At 47.9% G+C, this 16,645-nt stretch overlaps 2 protein-coding genes across 2 annotated transcripts; both read left to right on the top strand.

The window, feature by feature from the left end:
• The first annotated feature begins 5,884 nt into the window (after window positions 1-5,884).
• On the top strand, window positions 5,885-11,276 carry cplx3b (complexin 3b). Its single transcript, XM_040164909.2, has 3 exons — window positions 5,885-6,452; window positions 8,707-8,794; window positions 8,933-11,276. Exons 1-3 carry the CDS (start codon window positions 6,295-6,297, stop codon window positions 9,155-9,157), a joined length of 471 nt encoding a protein of 156 aa, XP_040020843.1. The 5' UTR covers window positions 5,885-6,294; the 3' UTR covers window positions 9,158-11,276.
• Window positions 11,277-12,486: 1,210 nt separating this feature from the next.
• On the top strand, window positions 12,487-15,048 carry LOC120812297 (growth arrest-specific protein 1). The gene has a single exon (XM_040168129.2). It carries the CDS (start codon window positions 13,207-13,209, stop codon window positions 13,957-13,959), a length of 753 nt encoding a protein of 250 aa, XP_040024063.2. The 5' UTR covers window positions 12,487-13,206; the 3' UTR covers window positions 13,960-15,048.
• Window positions 15,049-16,645: the final 1,597 nt, after the last annotated feature.

The raw sequence follows: 16,645 nt of genomic DNA, 5'->3' as shown, positions 1-16,645 counted from the left end.
CCAAGGAGCTGGTGGTGGACTTCCGTAGGGGTAAACACTCTCATCCGGTACCGGTGAACGGCCGACGGGAAGAGACTCAAGAAGCTCTTCAAGAAGGCCAGCAGTGTGCTATGGTGTCTACTGGACACGGTGCAGGTGGTTGGTGACAGGAGGATGGTGACTAAGCTATCATCCCTGATGAGCAACACCTCCCACCCCATGGTGGACGCCCTGGAAGCTCTGTACAGCTCCTCCAGCCAGAAGCTGATTCACCCCCCGGTGTGTGAAGGACCGATACCGCAGGTCCTTCCTTCCTGCTGCTGTCAGGCTGCACAACCAACTGTGCACCCAGTGAATCAATAAAAATGACAATGTGCTATATCCACTGGGGTAGACTATGTCTACATATACTTATATTTATTTAGGTCCTATATTCAGTTACTGTGATCTTTACACTCCTTTTAACTTTATTTTGTCTATCATTATTATTAATGTCTTTATTAGTGCTGCTCTTGTTGTTTTTATGTATCTTGTGTGCACTGTCCACTTTGCTGCCGCGATCCTGTGAATTTCCCCAATGTGGGACTAATAAAGGAATGACTTATCTTGAAGGAGGCCTCACTGTCTTTCAGTTGAACTCCTTGTGGTACCAATTGAGTGCACCGACGAAGCGAATAAATGAATGTTGAGGCGGCTGGCGGGGGTCCAATCAGGGGGGAGGAACTGTCCTTGAGTATGCAGGTGAGGGTGCGCAGGGCGGCCTCGTCACGCCTCTCACAAAGTGATGTAAGAGAAGAGGATAGAATAGAGGTGATCCTAAAACACTGTTTTATTCCCCCTTCAGTGTGTTTTATGATACACCATATTAATGATTTTTATGACATGCTATATCATTTTTATACCCTTTCATGCAATGGCATTTTTATTCTGTTTTTGTGTATGTTTGTGTAAATCTGACCAGGCAGGCCACAGACACATTAGAACACTTTATAGAAGCGGTTGTTATGAGCAAACTCACCAAACTAAGGCGGATGTAAAATGGACGTTTTAATTCATGTGCTGTTCTTTGACGCCGGGATGTTGAGAAGTAATTAAAAAAAGCATTTTCTTAAATAGACTATTACTCATCAAAAGGCATTCCATATGTGGTAATGAATTTCAAAAAGATATTTGAAAAACTGAAAAAAATATCCTGACATTAACAGCTTCAAGGGTCAATACGCCCACAGAAGCCCAAATGGAAAAGCATTAACGCTGTGACGAACCGCTACATGCAGATGCATAACAGTCAAAGATAGAAATAGATAAATGTCGGCTTTAATAGCTCAGTAAATAACTCTGCCACCGCCCCAATGCAACAGAGATGAATAGAATCTGGTTTGATCTGCTAGGAAACACTTTGTTTATTTAACAGCAACATGTCTTCCAGAAACGTTACGCTGAATAATCCACAGAATTCCCTTTTCAACTACTTTCCACCACAGAGACAGTGTGCTCTGGTGGTTTAGCTATATCTATTCTGGGAATACAATGTAATTAAATCTGTATGATGGGGTATTTTGTGTGTGTTTTTGGGCCGGGCTTTTTACTGGCAACAAGTACACTGAACAGGTTTCGGACCCGGTTTTATTGCAGCTTCAAATGTCAAAAGTTGAAAGGGTCTTCGCTCCGCCGCAGGGCCACAATATTCAGCTCAGCCGGGAAGCTGCTGATGTTTGCCGGGGGGGACAGTTGCCATGCTGGCATGCGGTGTAGGTCAACCCCTCCCGGACAGCCCACGGGACGTCACACCACCACCGCTGGGGTGACTCGCTTCCCGCCGTATGGCGCCGAGCAGCCGCTGCGGCCCCGGCTGTCCGTTCCATCTCTGTTCGAGGGGGCCCACGCGGCGGGGAAACGAATCAAAGTCTCCGCCTATCCAAACATCCTCAGACGCTTTTTCTCAAACTTGGTTGTCAAGATTACTTTTCAGGGGGTGAGGGGGGGGGGGGGGGGTGCTTGCAATCTGCTTTTGTTAAAGCAGACATTATAGTGACTTGCTAATGGCGTCATCGCTGTCTCTGCAAATTAAAAAAGGGAGGAAAAAAGCCTCCCTGAATGCGCTTATTGTTTGCTGCACATTTGTTTGATGAGAATAATCCAGTGGCGGCTGGTGGATTTTTCTTTGGTAGGGTCACCCAATCAGTTTCAGCAAACATCCCAGTACACGCATTATTACTTTGCAGTTAAATATAAACATCTTGTTGTTATTCCAACAGTTTAACATAATAAGGACATTCATACAATTGAGTATGTATATATATATATATATATATATATAGATGATATATATATATACATGCATACATACATATATATACTGTACATATGATTGTTGATAGATTTCTTTTTAAAGAACTAATTAATTGCACATTTTGAAATTCATTAATCATGATTAACCCCAGCTAAGGGTGGGTTTTTTTCTAAAGACTAAGTCACATTTTTTAGACAGTGTTGTTTAAATCGTATTAATTAATTCTTAATTGTTATTTTAAACACAAAACTACGCACGTTTGATCATCTTGGAGGCAGAATTCCACCAAGTGGAACTTGTTGAACCAGCAACCTGTTGTCCTCGTGCACTTTGCTGTGCTCTCAACTCTCCATCATTTGACGGCTGTGATGGAATTGCCAACAATCTCCTGACATTTAGACAGGACGTTTTTCAAACCACTGTCTGTTAGGGCAACAGTGATGGTCCTGTTCAGACCGTGTGCCACGCAGGCACATATATATATATATATATATATATATATATATATATATATATATATATATATATATATATATATACATATATATTCAGTATATGATATAAATAAAATATTGTAAATATTATAAATATGCAATATAAATGATGAATATCATATAATAAATATCATATAATATAAATATATTTATATAAAATAGAAGTTGTGTGTATATATATTAAGACGCCCCTATGAACCCAGTTTGTTGGTGAACGACCAACTCAAAAGCCCCACAAAACTTCACACTATCAATTATTTTTGATGAACTGTGCCTGTTTTCATCCACATCCTAGTTGTGTTTCCTTACAGCGAGCCTGTGTCCATCGTCCAGCTTGGTAGCGATGTTTTCCTGATACAGCGAGCTTGACCGAGTCATTCGTGTGTGTCCTGGAGCTTTATTTTTCATATTCTTCATGTCCTTTACTTCCGTATCTGTAGCCGGGTCCCAAGGCTGAATCTATTTAAGGTACGCCGATTGGCTAAATTATTTGTCACTCATATATCTTTGATCAGTGATTGGCTAAACTGCTTCTAAGACCCGCCTCTTTTGGGCCTGGCCCGAACCCAGCTGAGACATGCAAACAGGACGTGCAGGAAAACCATATATTTTGCGTAGATATCTTATTTTACAAATATTAATGGGTGTATTCCATATTTCAAAAACACAAATACACATATATTACATTTTAAATATACATTTTTTATATATCTATTTTTTGTGGCTCAAGGTGGGGCCAGACCCCGTGGCCGTCTATGGACCAGCCACCACTGGTATAATTCTCTGACTAAAGAAACAAAGGTCTCAAGCTACTGAGAGGTGTGTGTGTGTGTGTGTGTGTGTGTGTGTGTGTGTGTGTGTGTGTGTGTGTGTGTGTGTGTGTGTGTGTGTGTGTGTGTGTGTGTGTGTGTGTGTGTGCGAGGGACTGAATGTGTGATGGTGTACATAAACCCATCTCTCCCAATCCCACACAGGCTCCTAATCCCAGAAGATGAAGAGAAACACGGCTAGAAGTGTGACTGGGCGGCAGCCAGCGTAAAGCTTTCGGCGCGCGTTGACTCACGCTGTGATCCCTCCTCCTGCCTCGCAACACACCACAGTATGTCATACTCCCGTAACCTTTTGATTCAAACATTACCCCCTTGTTTTTTTTATTCAAATGCCAAATTTCCCCCCACCCCACTGAGCACGCACAATCTGTTATTTTCACCCATGAGAATTTTGACCAAGCAGGGAAACGTAAGAAAAGATGCTTTTGCCGATGCTTTATGCTAGATGTTATACCGTAAGCGAAAGGGATGTCAGGTTTGTGTGCAGCCATGCAGTGCTTTTACAGTAAACATCTGTGTGCAGGATTTGCATTAGAAATGACTTCATGTATGCATAACATATGAATCTTTATTTTCACAGTAGGCAGTACCGAGCATAAGCAGGAGCCAAGGTGCATTGATATCTGCCTATTTGGAAATCAGGTACGGTAGATGATGTTATGTTTTCTGTATTTGACCAGGAGCGTCTCATGTTACTGCCACATACTGTGATTAGGCAAACGTATGTGGGTGTACACAGTCACCATCGCGGCACCCGTTGTCGTGGTGACACTTTTTCAAGCCTTGAGTTTGTCATTCTGGCCCTCGCCATCGTGTTTTTTTAGCAACCAGAAGTGACAACAACTGAACGCTTTAACTGACCAAAAATGTTATCAATATACATGAATTGAAAACACCGGGAAAGCGTTAAATTTCTACAGTGAAAAAACAGATAACGCCCAGACTGGACAACGGCGTTGTAGCAACCAGACTTTTTAGAAGAAGGCGTCAGCTTAAGAACGGGAAAGGGGACTCTGTCCGACCCTCTAAGGCCAAAACATTGTCATTACGGAAATGCATGGATTTCACCAGCAGTGTATGAGAGAGAGAGAGAGAGAGAGAGAGAGACACTCAGATCACCTTCAAACTGGCTGCTGGAGCACCTGTAGTCAGGCTCAGTGATAATCCGTACAGGAAAAAAAAGAAGAGAAATATGTGCATGAGACCTGCTCCATGGGGAGGGGAGGGTGACGCGTGTGCAAATCGAAAGCGAAAAAAGGTATAATTTGATGTTGAAACATGCTAGTTAGGCAAATCTTTTCACTTTATTAAATTTGACAGATTAGAGTATAGATCTCATTCTTCGCGTTACGTTTCCATCTAATCAGCAGATGGCAGCTTTGAAGTCGGTGGGAATCAAAGCAAGGCTTACAGTGTCCTTTAAAGCCCCAAAAACCCCACTGAGATGCCCCTCATCTCTCCTGATTACGCAAGGAACCGGGAGGGACGGGGTATCAGATCAGGACTCCAAAGTTGTTCCCTTTTCACACAGAGAGATTTAAAATATTCACTCAAATGTAGGTCATATTTTGTTAGACTGCTTGAGCATGAACATGCATCACGTGGTGTCACCCACCACCCAGTATTTTTTTTTAAAAGAAATTATACATCATCTGCTCCTGATGAAAGTGGAACCATTTGCCTCCCTTCCCCTCTATACCCATCGAAGATGCACAGAAACATGACAAATCCTATAGGAGGCCTAATAACCATGAGACACTAATATCATGAACTCACTTGTGGGTGCCACAGATGCATGAGTCACCAGGGAGTATTAGGGTGATGCAAGTGGAGGCAAATTTTCTAATTTTAGGTTGTCGGCTCCGTCAGGGGGTGAGGAATATTTACTACATTAGATCGGAGGCTGAGGTGCTGTTACATGCTCTCTTAATTCAGAACAAGCTCGTCGTGTAGGCAAAGCCCTGCTAGTAAAGACTCATCATCTCTGAGTGATTAGACCCACAAACCAAACGCATGCCAGTGGCTCAATACACAAACCATTGGACTCGCTTGCAATTAGAAAAGCTGTTGACATCGCAGATGACCCTGAGAGGGACACGGGCACCAAAACAGCCGGGAGAAATCAAGAGTCACGTGCCCCCCTCCCGGTCCTTCCGCGCGCCCTCCATCATACTTTAATGCTTTAATGTCAGACGGCGAATCACGGGAACAGCTCCGTCGCGCGCCACAAGAGCGCGCAAACGCAAACGCAAAAACACACACACACACACACACACACACACACACGCACACACACGTAGTCCGGCGGTGCGTGGGTTGGGCGGGGAGAGCGGCGGCGGCGGACGCAGTCACCGGATTGGTAGAGTTCAGCGCCAAACTGACTCATAACCGGGCGCGCTCTCCCTCCCGTCTCTTCGCGGCGCGGAGCTGTCCATGATCCAGTGGTGCTGAAACCGTCGAAGACTCGTTTTTAACCCCCCATCCTCATCCCCCCCCCATCACGGTTTGATTGCACCCATCGAGCCTTTTTAGAGTCTTCTTCTTGTTTTTATGGGTGAAAGTTACACGCGCTTCTGTTTTTAGCGTCACTTGGCGGATTTCCATCCGCGGTCCGCTCTACCCGAAGAGCGCATCGCCTCCAACTCCTCGGCCGATCCCACCCCAAAAGAATTCAGAGGAATCTCCGAGAGGCGCTACCATGGCTTTCATGGTGAAACACGTGGTGGGGGGGCAGCTGAAGAACCTGACGGGCGGACTGACGGAGGAGAAACCCGAAGCGGAGAAGACGGACGCGGCCGCGAAGGGGATGACTCAAGAGGAATTCGAACAGTACCAGCAACAGTTAGAGGAGGAAAAGTAAGGCATTGACTTGAGCTGTTTGTGGTTTACAAAGTCATGATGAAACAGAAAGTGTGTGTGTGTGTGTGTATGAGAGAGAGGGGCGGCGGCATGTTTAAAGTGCGCGTGTGTGTGTAAATAAGCAGAGCGCTCCCAGTGCGCCGCTTGCGCGTTTTTTGTCTTTCATTTTACGCATGAATGCAATAACACGAGCGCTCCACGCACAGCTGCTCCTCTCGCCCAGGGACTCTCCGTCTCCCAGCTTCAGCTAATTGTCTGTCATAGTTTGTTTTTTTAATTATTTATTTATTTTATTTGGGATTCCTGGAATCATTATTCCATGGCTGCCTGGGGATGAACTGTGCGTACAACTGAATAATCCGCCAGATTGTTTGTTAAATAAAGTGGGGTGAAGTAATAATGCTGTATATCATCAGGCGACAGACAACTAACAGTAAGAATAGTTTTTTTCACTATTCCAAATGGGCGCCTAAATTACCTTACATTATATAAAAGATGATGTGTTGAATTTAGAATGATAAACATATGGCCAATTATAGATAATCAAATATATGAGTCTTTGCTGTGTGCTTCACCTGCGGCTGTGACTTTGCATGATAATTCGGCCTGATTTGCATACTGTCATGGTGTTTTATCTCCTCGGGCGCACCGGGTGGACAATGTGAAGTACAAGGTCATTCTGGCCGACAAGAGTTGACCCGGCAGACAGCATCTCACTATTGATTAGCGTGACGCTTCCCTTGGAGCAGGCGTCGCACATCAGGCCATATGCAGTTCATAGAATAAGCTGCATGGATCAATGATGTGGAATAAAGAGTTTAACAGAAAAAAAGTAATTCTGGTTAGAATATTTTTAGCTGTGACACAAATCGTCCTCACGCAGCAATGCATGCTCTCCGTTACAGCGACGCAATTTATCCAACTGTTTTCAATCCTTCCCAATCGACACAAACTACCATGTAGGCATTTTGAGTGAAGCAAAGTCCCCAACGCAGGAATTACATGCAGCTCGGCCCCCGGCGCTCTACAGGAGGCCGTGGCGAGGAGCCTCCTGTAGAGCTATCTGCTGTCATGTGACCTTCAGTGGGTGTGAGTGATTAGTTTGAGGTGCTAAACTAGATCCTATAGATTGGAAGCCCACACTAGGCCGATTTAAAGCGGATGGAGATTGTGGTGGGGGTGGGGGCTCCTCACCCTGGCGTGTCACATGTAGACATTCCATCAACCTCAGCAACCCGGGGTGCCGCAGTGACAACCCTGGTCATCCGGCGCCCTTGAGAGGGAGGGAGACACAGAGCTCTACTCATTGGCTGCGACAAGCGCAGCCCGGGATCCCGTTTCAGGCCTTCCCCCCGCTCACGTTCAACCAAAGTGAACTCGCACAGACAGCGGCACGAAACGCTGCATCTCCAGATAGAACGACCTTCCTCCTGACACATCGGGTGCAAACACTTCTTAAAAACCATGCCCCCGGGTCCTCCGCCGCCAAACCCTCCCCCCCCCACACCCCCATCGCCTTTAGATGACGCCGCTGATACACGTGCAATGCCACGGTCTTCTTTTGAAGAACACGATCGAATGTGTTTATTTAGTTCCAAGCACCTTCACTGATTAGCATGTGAAATGCGGCCTTTGGTCACCGTATGCGCGCTGAGTCGGGCCCTCGGGGGGCCGCACAAGCAAGTTAGCTAAGCACCGTGTCACGTCGTTGACTCCGGATTTTGAGAAGCATTCCAGCACATTTACCGATCTACCAGGGACAACTGGAGACAGAAATATTTCTAGGGACAGAGTGGGGAGAGCATTACAGCTCAAAGTCTGCCCTCTGCTGGAGGCCTCACATAATGCCGGCACCAGGCCGATGGAGGAATATTGAACACATCGTTTCTCCAGGACAGATGTCTGACTTAAAGCAATTCTGAAGAGCTTTGGAGAGTCATCTCTCATTTATTAGATGGTTTTTGCCTTAAACTGAGTAGGAGGTTCTTATGTGGGTTTCAATCCCAGATGGTCAGACGTTCGAACTTCAGAGAGGACTTGGAGATGCTCAGCTCCAAGGCCTGCAAATCCAGCAGGGGCCTCGTGATGTTCTTAAAGCAGAGGTGCACAGCAGTTATGAACAGTCGATGGTCCTCGTTTGGTTCTTGCAGTTACCGGCACTTTTCTGGAGGATCCCTTGGGTGTTTAAGTTTGTATGTTCACTGTAGGACATTTTCGGGGCCAAAACAATACTGTTGCTCCTGTCTTGCAGACAAGAACGAGAAGCAGACTTTGCCCAGAAGAAAGCGGAGAGAGCCACCGTTCGAAGCCACTTCCGGGACAAGTACAGACTGCCAAAGGTAGACGACGCCAGCTCTGCTTTGCTGTAAAAATGTAAAAACTCACATCCTCTCAGCCGTGTACTAAACATGCCTCCGCAGTACAACGGGATCAAAAAAGAATTTTGTTCTTAACGTCTTGTTCCTCTCTACCCGCAGAACGAGCTGGACGAGACCCAGATCCAGCAGGCGGGGGACGACGTGGTGCTGCCCACGGAGCTGGCCAAGATGATCGCCGAGGACAACCAGGAGGAGACGCACAAGCAGTCGGTGCTGGGCCAGCTGACCAACATCCAGAACGTGGACATGGACCAGCTGAAGGACAAAGCCCAGGCAACGCTGGAAGACCTCAAAAAGCAGACGGAGAACTGCAGTCTCATGTGATGCGTCCAAACTCTCAAATCCCGGGGGATTAGAGTTTTAGTTGGGCAAATATTTTTCAAAGGCAGAGCTGCTCTGGAGGTTCTTATTGCTTTAAGGGGAGTGTCAGTCGGCAGAGCCTAGACGGGGACCCTGGAGAAGAGGAAGGGGTTTGTCTTATTAGTTCAGTTAGCTTTCCTGTTGACCTTCACACATCCTCAAAGAAACAAATGAGTTTTTCTCAAAATTAGCCAACCCGCACTCTTAAAGATTTATTTGGCTCTTCCCATTGAGATTTAACCGATGAGATTAATTCTGCCTTTCGAGCAACTCCTCCTCTGAGAAATATGAATCCATTAAATGCTTTGCTCCCTTCATTCCCCAACCTTCCCCTCGCGCTCCGTACGTCACGTGTCCAGTGATAACACAATGGGAATCTGCAGCAGGGGTTTCAGGTGTGTGTGTGTGTGTGTGTGTGTGTGTGTGCGTGTGATGCACACTCACGTGAGGAGGCCATATATGTGTTGTGTTGAATTGAATTTGGGGTAAAGTCTTGTGGGCTTGTTTGTGTTCCCCGTACAAAAGCACAAAATCATTTAGGAGCAACAACTGAGGCTGTTTTTGTCATGAGTAGCTCACTGATTTTAATTCTAATATTTTCTGAGAGCTATGCTTATAACTTTTATTCATTTTAAAGTATTTTTTTTACTTTAGTGTGTCTTGGAAATCTGTGCAAGGTTATTTTCTCCAGAGCTCAGACATCTATAAGCTACTTTAAGGGCCTGCTCGTTTTTTTGCAGTTGATTTTTTTACTTTTGCTTCTATGAAGAGCAGCAAATAATTTATGAGCAATCAGGAACTGTGTGCTGCATTTTTGATGTTGTATTTAAATTCACAGTTACAATTACTGTCCTTCCAATACTGAATTTAGCATCAACTACAAGGGGAGTAAATATGTGTTTGTGCTGCATCCAAAAGTTAAAGGAACAATTCACCTCAAAATATAAAATCACATATTTGGTGTGTTGTCTGTTGATTTAATTTTTTTTTTTGGGATATCTCAACAACTCATCCAGAAACAATCCAGGCTGAAAAATAACGCCACTGGAAATAGTCAAAGTGTGCATTTTTGATATTCAGGTGAACTGTCCTTTTAAAAAAAAAGGGGGGGGGAGCTGTTCAGATGAGAGACATGTAAACGCTTTAGAAGTCTTATGCCAAAATATACTGAAAGTATTGAAAATACTTTGTCCAACATCAAAGAAAATGGCCCCAAATATGTCAAACATGTGTAACTGTGGCGTGAGTATAAATCCACATACAAGTATCCATGTTGTGTGAGTGTAAAAGGTGTCCGCTCTGCGCCGTGTTGACCTTTTGACCCCATCCCAGTGGTGCCGTGTTGTGTGCTGGTGGATTCGTGTTGTTTAGCCAGTGTGATGCGTCCAGTGGTGTCTTCTGTAACTCGCTATTCTGTCTTTGTTGGTTTCTAGCCAAACGTGAGCCAATCAAAGAGAGAGAGAGGGGGGGGGGTGTTGTTGATGTTGTGCTACAGCCACGTAAGCTACATTTTTGACAGTGTTTGATTTTCAATGTAGCCGTGGTGCCGGTGGCAATGCCAGCTTCGACGTCAGCACCTTTCAGGTGCTTTGTAGGTTGCACGAATTTTGCATCTTAAGAGGGATCTTTTTAATTTAAAGGAGTTATGGGCAACAAAAGGTGTTTGTGCTGATGTTTGTGCTGCTGAGGCCAATCATTTGCTGTCGCGTGAGAGGTGAACAATATATTCGTAACATTTCAATAAAATAGGATGGTGGAATAATTGCAATAACTTCCTTTTATAACCGAGCTACTAGAATCGTGAGACTAATATCGATAGATGGAACAGAAGCCATAGAGAAAACCGTTTTGCTTTGTGTGTGTGTGACTTGAAATAATAATTCAGTAATAATAATAATATACAAATGTAATTTTCTGTGTGTTGTCATCTTGTGGAAATGTTATTTTTTTCAGGAAATGGCTGCCATGACACGCAGTTGTGTCTCGTTGTTTGTTTGACAGTACCTCTATCATTCTGTCCCTGAAAGCATTTCCGTGATTTGCTTTTGTTTTGACGGCAATAAACAGATTTTTAGAATTATGAGTTTTTTGTGATTCTTCCGTGTGTGTGTGTGTGTGTGTGTGTGTGTGTGGCCAGTCTTGAGATTTGGAGCAACCAGAACACCAGGTGGAGACAAAATACACAACTGACTGATGACCTTTTCCACGATGACTGAAATGTAAATAATGTGACGTTGGAATTAAAAAGATCCACAATGTTTCTGGATGGAAGATGGCAGTTTCTTTTTAAGACATAGCGTTAGCTAACATATGAAATGTAGCCACGTGACACCAATGCCAACAGCATGTTGCACCTTTAAGTGGTTTACCCAAAAGGAAAACACAACGGCATATTTAGATTGACATTTACATACTTATAACATTGCTTATAATATGATCCGGGGGTCCCGTGGCCCTCAGGAGACTGAAATGAAGCTACTTCCTATTGACCGTGTGACCTCAGATGTGCAACATTGTTAAGAGGGAGAAATGCAGTCGGGTACAGACTCTTATCCTGCAGGGTTCTGGTTTGGTGGAGTAACCCGCTCAGTTACCATCAGAGAGCTGTTTGGTAGTTCTCAAGTGCGCTGTGAAAGGGGCTCGCTGTAAAATATACGGAGGCCTCTCCATTGATGGGCCTCGGTGCAGGACAATCTGCAGGCCGGGCTGGGGGGGGGTGGATAGGGGTGGATGGAGAGGGGGGGGGGGGGGTTGCAGAGACACTGGACCGCTGCATGGCCAAGCTCACACAATTGGGGTGAAACGGTCCAGAAAATACTATTCTCCCTCCTCCATTCTTTCTATCAATCGAGTGCAGAATGAGATGCATGGTGTGTGTGTGTGGGGGGGTGGGGGGGGCAATTATCGGGCACTCAACAGCGAAACCTCTCAACAGCGAAGCAGTTTGTGGCAACGAAAAAATAAATAAGTAGGTTGTTGTTTTTCTGTCGCTGAAAATTGGGAGCAGTGAAGTTTCTTGCAAAGGAATGCAATGCAAGGAATGTTTGCCCCCCCCACACACACCATTTCGTTTCACTTGTGTTATTGCTACAGGAGGAGAGGGGACCACACGGGTCCGGGGTTTCATGCAAGAAATAACATTCGCTCCATCTCTTCGCGGAGGAGCTGCAGACCGACTAACTGGTCCCACGGCGGACTCGTGCGTGGACCAATCAGTGGCCACGGAGAGAGAGAGAGAGAGAGAGAGAGAGAGAGAGAGGGGGGGGGGGAGAAAGAGAGAGAGGAGGGGGGGGGGGGCGTCTTTCTTTCAGCAGAAGGAGGGGTGTTTTTTGGGGAGGGGGAATGCTCGGCGGACTGTGACGCGTCGCAGCAAGAAGAGGGACAAAGACACACGTACTGCGGGACAGACAGAAACCTGAGAAAAAAACAAAAATAGAAAGAACTACAAGAAGCAAAAGGGACATCGCATTCAAGTCCCGCTGGAGGCGGCAGAGCTGCGTGGGGGGGGACACGTGAGTGTTGGTCCACAGAGTCGCGCAGGCAGGTTTAGAGACAGTTGCGGTGACTTGGGAGATCTGCGCCGCGGAGGACAGGGCGGTGGACCGCGCAGAGGACCGGCCAGTGGACCGCGCAGAGGACAGGGCAGTGGACCGCGCAGAGGACCGGCCAGAGGACCGGCCAGTGGACCGCGCAGAGGACCGGGCTGTAGCCGCTAAGTGCCGGACAATGGTCGCCAACTTTTGAACAAACTTTCCCGGAATTACTTTTTCCTTTTTTTTCCCTCTGTCGCAGCGGCGCATTGTGGTTTCCCTCAGTCAGATCGCGACTTCCCTCCCTGCAAAGAGGAGGAAAACTCATCGGAGGTTTCGGGAGAACATTCATAACGGACCGCGTGCGCTCTTCTCTACGCGTCCCGTGTGCGGAACAGTTCCGAGCTCCAGTCCGGATCGTCCCCGATCCTAAATGTGCTGGCGGAGAACGTGCAAGTAGCCGAGCTGCAACACCACCCAAGCATGCGATGCTGGTGCGGCGCCCTGGCACTTCTCCCCTGGGTGCTGGTGGCCCTGGACGCTCAGCTCATCTGCTGGCAGGCGCTGCTGCGGTGCCACGAGGAGCCCCAGTGCGACCTCGCGTACGGCCAGTACCTGGCGGCCTGTGAGGGGAACATCCGGGGCACGAGGAGGCAGTGTCCCAGCCACTGCATCAACGCGCTCATCCGGCTCAACCACACCCGCGGCGGGCCGGACCTGGAGACCTGCGACTGCGCGCGGGACCAGGAGTGCCTCGGCGCCAAGCGCGCCGTGGAGCCGTGCCTCCCGCGCCGCCACCCGAGCGACGCCGGCGGGATCGGCTGCATGGAGGCCCGGCAGCGCTGCGAGGAGGACGGCGACTGCCACGCCTCCCTCGCGGCCTACCTGTCGTACTGCGGCCAGCTGTTCAACGGCCGCAAGTGCTCGTCCAAGTGCAAGGCCACCATCCAGCAGATGCTGTTCATCCCCAACGGCGCGCTGCTGAACCGCTGCGTGTGCGACGGCGTGGAGAGGCCCTTCTGCGAGGTGGTGAAGGAGAACATGAGCAAACTGTGCGCCATAGGGGACCGCGCGGGCATTTCAGACCAGCCGGATGTGGATGACCTCTATGAGGATGAGGACTATGACCCTAAAGGTGACAGAGAGGAGGAGTTTTCCGATCTGTGCTCTGCTTCCCAGAGGTCACCCGGCAGCGCGGCGCTCCTGTTTCTTCCCCTGGCACGGATATTGTTCTGAGACAATGCAACACTTTTTGGATTTATGAAGGGAAATGTTGCCCCTCCCGGTGAGCAGAGGAGATTTGGGATGGAATTGGTGACTTAGAGGGTGGTGGGGGACGGCGGCTATCTACTTCACCCTAAAGGCCTCCCTGACACTCTGCAGTGATGTGCGCGTGCGTCCCACAACCGTACAATATGCAGAGTAATTGGTCTCACAGAGCATCTCCCACTGGGTGAAACGCCTGCTCTTTTTTTTTGTATCACCAGGTGAAGATCCGAGGACGTGAACCCTGCCGGACTTGTTGCTGAGTGGAGTTGCCTTTGAGCAGCTCCCTGTTTGTTTGGGTTGGTTTCAATGGTACTTGGGAGTGTGGCTCCATTAAGACCTTGGACAAACATTGGACCCGTCCCGGGTCCGTGTTTGCTCTGCTCTCTATTACAGGGGCGAAGGGGGGGGTCAGCATTGTCGCAGCGGCCGCACTTCAAATATTTGTAGGAGTAGCAGTGAAAGGAAACGGCACCACGAGGGTTGTGGGATCAAGTACCTAAGTTAACTGAAGCCACTCCGTCTGCCCCTCGACCCCCCGACCCCACCGTGTGAGATGTTTTATTGAACTTTTCCTGAGACAGACACCCAGCCCCATTTCATGCCTTCACCCCCCCCCCCCCCACTACTACTACAAGCCAGGAGAAAGCTGTCTGCTGCCAGAGCCAAAAGGTCAAACGCATCACACGTGCTGCTGATGTTACCCGAGGTCCAGCAGAGGGATTCGAACCGGCAGCGTGTCACTAATGGCCTTTTTTTCCTTCGCTTTTAGCCGTTTAGCCAAAAAAGGGAATGTTTTTGTCAGTAACGATCGCTTGTAACGTCACAACGTCACAAAGAATGTTTGCTAAACGTTAAATTATGAAGCTAGATTATGAATGTGTACTTGTTTTACAGTTTCATGCAGTAAAGTAAGCCAACGCGGTCACTTGTACGCCCCCGACACAGTACGGACACACCAACGTAGATCCACATGATCCTTTAGCTCTTTTCCATCTTACCTACTTCACAGCAGTGTCTTCCATGTGGGACGGTTGAATAAAATCTTTATGAAGTCAAGCGGTGTTGTGATTAATTTCGACCACAGAAAGAGATCAAGAGAGAAGGTACGTAGATCGGCTGGAGTGCAGCACTACGCTGTGAGATCTGAAAGCCTCCAAAGCAGAGGACACGGTCTGCAGATGTCTCAGAAGCAGAAGCTACAGTCTGAGAGGGGTTTTCTCAAGTGGGCCCAGAATGAGACCACGTCTCCCCCGTCTGATATTTAGGGGGTTCGGTCGGTGTAACTCAAACCCACTGAGGAATTTAAGAGGTCTTGCTTGAAGCAAAAAGCACAATTCTGGGTTCTATTCAATTTAGTTTCAAGTAATTAAACCACTGTCATTTTTTGAGGGTAAAGGCCATTCAGCCAGGGTGTCAGCAGGACTTTGAGATGTTACATTACTGGGCGAAACCTGTCGTGAACCAAATGTTCCGGAGCAAACGGCCATTTGCTGCTTGTTCAACACTCGCTTTGGTATTTACAAGTCATTAACAGGTGTTTGGTACCACTTTGGTCACATTCAGAAGTGGAGATTTAAGAGTAAATCATTAACGAAGTGAGAGGGGGGGGAAAGTGTGTTGTGCGAGAAGGAACTCACTCTGTTAAAAATGCCTCAGACACTTACAAATATTTTCACTTGTTTTCCATTTCTACCCGTCACCGCTTTGCCACCGTACTTTAATAGAAATAACCCCCGTGAGCGGAGCATTGCGTGACAGAATAGACCCACATGTGACTTGGCTTACAGGTGCCAAATGTCAACATCTTCAAGCCCGGGGGCGACTTCTGCACAGCTTGTCCTGACTCCACCGCTAACCACAGGAATCCCTCCGGGAGCCTCCGACCGTCCACACTGCGTCCTGGAGGACGGCGAGACGGAGAAAGACAAAGCGGGCCTTGGGCCTCGGCGACGGCACGACGCCCTCCAGTTTAGCGGGATTGTTGTTCTGCGCTAATCTGTCTTAACCATTGCCATGCCCCTTTAAAGCCCTCCAACATAATCAGCCCCCCCCGTTCGAACCCCCTCTCCCTCTGATTCTGGGAGCAAAATCAAAACAAACACGAGCAGAGGAGCCTGGGGGAGTCGAATGTGTGGAGGGAACAGGGGGTGAAGGGGGGACACAGAGGCAGCACTGTGCTGGAGCCCATTTTCTAAATTATCTTTATTCAACGTGTCTCTAACAAACCCCCCCCAAACCCCATCACAGTCTCGCTCCAAAGTGGGGGGGGGGGGGGGGGGGGGGGTGACCTGGGGGTTTGGGAGGCTTTTGCTCCCGCCCCCAAAAGGTACAATGTCCCATTCATACCGGCCCCAATGGAGCCGCAGCGAGCAGCTGACCTGTTCCGGGTCCTTCGGCGCAGGGGGTGCCGGAGTCAAGGGCACCCTGGTTCCCCTCAGGTCTAGAACACAAGAGGGTCCTCTTTGCGGGGGCGACACCGGCGCCAACGCGACCCCGCCGCCGTCCCGCTGACGGCAGCCAGAGAGCGAGAGACGCAGAGAGGAAGCCGGGAAGGGGAGAGCGCAATCAGTGGTGTTGATGGAGCTGAAGCAAAATGGAGGCTCATTGCAACCACAATGCCGTGGGTTGTGGTCATGGAGAGGAGACTCGGGGG

The sequence above is a fragment of the Gasterosteus aculeatus genome, chromosome 12, assembly GCF_964276395.1.
Source record: "Gasterosteus aculeatus chromosome 12, fGasAcu3.hap1.1, whole genome shotgun sequence".
Taxonomy (NCBI): domain Eukaryota; kingdom Metazoa; phylum Chordata; class Actinopteri; order Perciformes; family Gasterosteidae; genus Gasterosteus; species Gasterosteus aculeatus.
Note: the sequence above shows the minus strand (reverse complement) of the source record. Positions and strands in the feature narration are given on the sequence as shown.

Coding starts and splice junctions, on each gene's coding strand:
- cplx3b (XM_040164909.2), top strand. CDS start 6,295: ATGGCTTTCATGGTGAAACACGTGGTGGGGGGGCAGCTGAAGAACCTG. Junction 6,453..8,706: donor CAACAGTTAGAGGAGGAAAA/GTAAGGCATTGA, acceptor CCTGTCTTGCAG/ACAAGAACGAGAAGCAGACT. Junction 8,795..8,932: donor ACAAGTACAGACTGCCAAAG/GTAGACGACGCC, acceptor CTCTACCCGCAG/AACGAGCTGGACGAGACCCA.
- LOC120812297 (XM_040168129.2), top strand. CDS start 13,207: ATGCGATGCTGGTGCGGCGCCCTGGCACTTCTCCCCTGGGTGCTGGTG.